Consider the following 5633-nt stretch of genomic DNA (forward strand, 5'->3'; position numbering starts at 1 on the left):
GAGTCCCCTTGCCTCTCACCTTTTGGGGTGCTTGGTTAAGGTGAGTCTGATGAAATGACTATCCAAGGTCAAACCAATGACACCATCTTATGTCCCCCTTGAAACCATACAACTTTTATCTGAAACATTTTTCTCAATAACGCTTAGTTTTCCAAAAAATGCTTGATACGGGCGCGCTGATGCACCATGTATACTTGAAGTATACACTCTAAATACTTCCGTTTAGGCTGGAATTGACTAAATATTACTTCCAAGGGTATAAGGAAGTGATTCCAGCTATTTTGGCCCAATTTTGAAGGGGTGCCGAAAACAGGCCTTAGGGACCCTCCTCCATATAAATTAAATTTTTAATAAATAGAAGGCAATGAATAAAATTTTATGCAATATTTTAAGTTCAAAAACATGTTAAAAACATGTTGAAATCATGATCATACTGCTTTTCTGAATAATTACAAAAGATTATTGATATTTTTATATTTTACGTATATTCTTAAGAATTGTTGAATGTTGCTTACTTACAGTTAAAGTATTTTATAATAATATATTTCCTTACTCATTCTAAAGCATTGAGATCCTAGTCCAGAAAATATAAAACAAATCGGTCTTCTGATATATGGAGCATGTTCTATTTTATTAATTGTATTATGAAATATTTTAGATCCAGTTATCATGTACCCTCTATAAAGGTGACCTTTCTATATTATCATTATAAATATGATGTAGAAGAGATATAAATTCTGCATCTATTGATCGACTCCGCACCTGCATTCAGTAACAATAATATTCATTCAAATATATAATCTGGCAATAAGAGACAAGCGCGATGTTTTTACGATTAAATTTATTATATATAGGTCTACCAGAAAGTATAGTCAATAAAATTACGTACGTTTCGACCATTTTTTTGGGTCATCTTCAGCGCATTATCCTAACATTAAAGTAAGCTGCAGTCATTATAAATTTACGAAACCTGATTAAACCGCATACATCAAGTCAAATTGATATCATTAATTCTCACAGTAACCGTTTGGTTAGATGCATACTCCGAAGTACTCCCAAGTATCCTCGTGTGTTTTATTTCTATAGTTAGAGAGCCAAAAAATTTGAAATAGAGTGTTATGTCCTTTGACATTATGGATCGTTAGAACTTCGAAAATATCTGTATAAAACATTCGGAGCAAATACTCTCAGATGAAATGTATAATGTAAAGTAATGTTTTCACTCCGGCATTCTATACAAGATATGTTGATGATATTGCAATGACAGTGTTTTCCACCAGATGTACTCATACTTTAGAAGTTTTCAATTTATTTCATCCTAGATTCGTTATGGAGGTCAACGTGGATGACAAGTTAAATTTTTAGGAGATTACTGTGATACGTACAGGAACCATTTACTATTCGATTGGTTTCACAAACCAACGTTATCTGGAAGATATTTAAATTTCTTGTCTCAACACTCCTTTTGCCCGAAAAAAGGTGCGGTCATTAGTTTAATAGATAGAGTCTTTTGGTCGTCACATCCTAAATTTCAAGAAAAAAAAAAATTTTGAATTAATGATTCAAATTTTATTAAATAACTGTTATCCGTTAGTGCTTATTTTTAAGGTCATGCATGAACAGCTTAAATTTCTTTTTGTTAATTTGCATCTTGAGATAAATAAAAAGCAAAAAAATAATATTACTGCGTTTTTACAATATCTTTTGTTCCTACAATAACTGAAAAATATAAGAACATAACTAAAGATTTGAAAGTTAAGCTCTTATATGTCAGTCTCAATAAATTGGGTAGCTTTATCAAAGTACACAAAGGTGTTCTTCCTAATTCTTTGTGCAGTAAGATTGTATATAAAATTAGTTGTAATGAATATGAGGCATCTTATGTTGGCCAGACGAGTAGACAATTACAAACGAGAGTTAAAGACCATAAATCTCATATTAGAAAAAACACTAATGGTCATTCTGTTTCAACAAATCACAGATTGGAATGCAATCATGACTTTAATTGGAATAAAGTGGAGATTTTAGATAAAGAACCGTTTTTAAACAAACGTTTAATTTCTGAAATAATTGATATTAGAAGACAAAGAAATGGCTCGAATTTGTAGATACAGAAAATTTATCTGAACATATATAAATGTTATTGAGAGTCTTTCGAAACTTTCAATCCACACTATTGTTTGTGTTTTATCTTACCCCCCCTCCCCCTTATAAATCGCGTTAACATTGCTAGAATAGATGTGTTACTGTTCTGAAGGTTTCCCAGATACATTTTAATTCGCTGCTTATTATAATTTTGTGCATAATGTGATTAGAATTGCTAATTGCTTATAACTAAACGACATCCATTATTGTAAGTTGCTATCTCGAATTTCTTGGATCTCTAACTAGAAGTAAGACACACGAGAGGGAGTATTTCGGAGTGTGTATCTGCCCAAACGGTTATTGTGAGAATTAATGATATCAATTTGACTTGATGTATGCGGTTTAATCGGGTTTCGTCTATTTATAATGACTGTAGCTTACTTTAATGTTAGGATAATGCGTTGAAGATGACAAAAAAAAGGGTTGAGACGTACGTAATTTTATTGATTGTACTTTGTGATAGATCTATATAATAAATTTGAGCGTAAAAAGTAAAAACATCGCGCTTATTTCTTATGGCCAGATTATATATTTGAATTTTTTATATACAAGGAACCCCCCCTTTACATATCTAATAATATTCACCTTATCTTTCTTGAAATAATTTTACATAAAAGAGAAAAAATATTACTATTTAATTTTGCAAAGAATGTCTTGCTAATAATATATTATTATTATTTAATTATTTAATATTTAATATTATTATTTAATATATTGAATAAAACACATTGACTTTTCTTTTTTGCGCAAATTTGGAATAATTTAAAAAATGTATACTTTATTATGTATGCAAAATTCTTTTTTTAGACCTCTTATAAATATATATATTTAAATTTATTTTAAGTTTACTATATTTACGTGGTAATAAAAAAGTAAATGTTATCAGAAGCCATTGCTGAAATAAATAAAGTAAGCCGTTACAATATTTGCTTACGCTTACGTAATCAAAAATTATTTTAACTGCTTCTTCCGTACGACCAGATACAGCTACAAGCCTAGGTAAGTCATCATTCGGAGCTCCATTGTTGATTTTTTGTTTAAGATTTGATTTTAATAATATGTGGCTATTGGCCTCTCCAAATCCAAAAGAATTGACACCTATATAACCACCTTCCCATTCTGTTGGTTCAGTGACAATCTTTATTCTTCCTTCGATAATAGCAGTTAACTTTTTCCGCGGACGCTTGAAATATATAGTAGGCAATATTGTGCCAATTTCCATCGCTAATAATACCTTTAAAAAATCACATCTTTTTATTTCTATTTAGCAGTATAAATAGTAATTATACTGCTAATTATTTTATAAAAATGTAATATAATACATATATGCATATGTATTATAGTTATAACAATATAAAGAAATATAAATTGCTATAATTATATTTTGAGCAAAGTCAGTGTTAAATCATTTTATTACAAATGTACCTTTGCGATTTGACAAAGCCCACTGGCAGGTTCGGAATGTCCAAGATTCAAATTTACCGAACCCATCAATAAAGGAGTATTTCTTTTAGCGCATAAAGTCTGGTCAATAGACATAACTTCAACTGGATCACCGGCAACAGTACCAGTTGCATGAGCCTCCATGTAAGATAACTCACAGTGCATGATTTCACATTCCTCGTAAAATTTATTCAACAATATTTTTTGCTTCTCGACTGATGGAAAGGTAATACCTTTTTCTTTAAAACCATCGCAATTCATTTTACTGTGTACGATGGTCGCATATATTCTTCTTGCATTTTTTAATGCCTTTTGCAGATATACTACCGCAACCGTATCGCTACGCATATACCCGGCGCCTTTCTTGTCAAAGGGTTTACAGTAACCGTTATAGGAGACAAAACCCCTGAAAGAAATTGATACTAATAAACAAAATTTTTCGAGTTTTGATATCATTATAAAACGCAGAAATACAGAATAAATACTGGCAAAATAAATATTATAAGTAAAATAAATTTTATTTTTATTTTAATAAAAGACGCGAATATAAACATCTATACTTTAGAAAGTAGTGAAGACATACATTGAAATATTAATATCGATTATTTCAATTTTACACTATTAATCAAAACAAAAGTACAAATAATTTTACTTTGACTAATGTGTTTCCCTTATTTATGCTCTCTCTAATATTTGATTTTTAATTAATACTGTTTTGCTTATTAAATATTAAATTTCTTTAAAGACAAAAATGCACGGAAATAATGCTAGTTTTAAAGTTTAAAACTAGGTACAAAAGCAATAGAATTAAATAAATAGAATTAAATAAATAGCAATGTAGAAAAAACTGCCATTTACGGTCCAAGCTAGATCAGAGTAGCCTAATAATATTTCTGTGTGTATTTATACATGCCGCAGCTTTTTTGCGAAATCAGCCTTTTTGCAATAAGGCTAGCCTGTTTGAAAAACTGCTGCCTTTTTGCGAAAGCTAGTTTGTTTCTCAATTAAGCTGATTTTTAATTTCAAATTTTTAGAAATTAGGCTTGGAGTTAGGTTCGTTTTTTATGCGAGCAAAGGGCTCCGCCTATGTGTACTTTTAAATAAAAAAAATTGACAAACTGTGCGCCAATGAACTGTGTGCAAACGTGTGCCGCCGTTTTGCAAACAAGCTAGCGTTTTTGCAAAAAGATTGATTTCGCAAAAAGGCTGCGACATATTCCCAACTTACAATTAGTAAACTGCTTATTAGTATCAAAGTTAATTAAGTTAATATCGATTTAAGTAGAAGGAGGGGGGGAATTTAACGGAAGTTGTATTCTAGTTAAGTCCGACAAAAGATCAATGCGCAATTTACTAACAATAAGTTGGAAATATGTGTATAAATACACACAGAAATATTATTAGGCTACCAAGATTTAGCTTGGACCGTAAATGGCAGTTTCTTCTATATTGATTGTGTGTGTGTGTTTCTTTTTATATTTATTTGGTAAATTTCATACTTATTTGGCACATATATTGTACTTTATGTATATTCGTACATATACATACACATACACATATACGCACGCGTACGCGCGTGTATATTTAGTATTAATATTCTAAAATTTCTAAATAAATATGATTGAGAAATATTAGATTTAGCGTGATGTCTCCCGACTGTTCTTTTTAAATGTGCAATTAATTATAGCGTAAAAATAAAGTTTTTTTTTTATAAGTGTATATTACATTTTTAGAAAATTTTACCTTTTCTCTATTTTTTATTATTTTAAACTTTTTAAAACTGTTTCTTATTTATTATTATTTTGAACTTTTTAAACATGTCTTTACCGTTTAATTTTTTTAGTTTTTTGTTTTTTTTTTTATTATTATTTAACTTATTTTAGGCAGCAGTTGGAAGTCTATTTTTTTTAAACTAACTTTTTACCAATTAATTTTTAAGTTCTTGTTTTTTTAAATATATATATATATATATATATATATATATATATATATATATATATATATATATGCACAATGTACATATTGAAGACATTTTTTCGAGCGTG

General features: G+C 29.3%; 1 protein-coding gene across 1 annotated transcript; it reads right to left on the reverse strand.

Moving 5' to 3' along the window:
• Positions 1–521: 521 nt before the first annotated feature.
• On the reverse strand, positions 522–3994 carry LOC112459599 (fatty acid synthase-like; the record flags this gene model as incomplete). Its single annotated transcript, XM_025023777.1, has 3 exons — positions 522–548; positions 3080–3379; positions 3571–3994. Coding segments are annotated over 3 exons (751 nt in total), but the record flags the coding sequence as incomplete, so codon positions are not given.
• Between the last annotated feature and the right edge of the window lie 1639 nt (positions 3995–5633).

The sequence above is a fragment of the Temnothorax curvispinosus genome, unplaced genomic scaffold (genome assembly GCF_003070985.1).
Source record: "Temnothorax curvispinosus isolate PA1 unplaced genomic scaffold, ASM307098v1 QBEX01009995.1, whole genome shotgun sequence".
In the NCBI taxonomy this organism is placed as follows: domain Eukaryota; kingdom Metazoa; phylum Arthropoda; class Insecta; order Hymenoptera; family Formicidae; genus Temnothorax; species Temnothorax curvispinosus.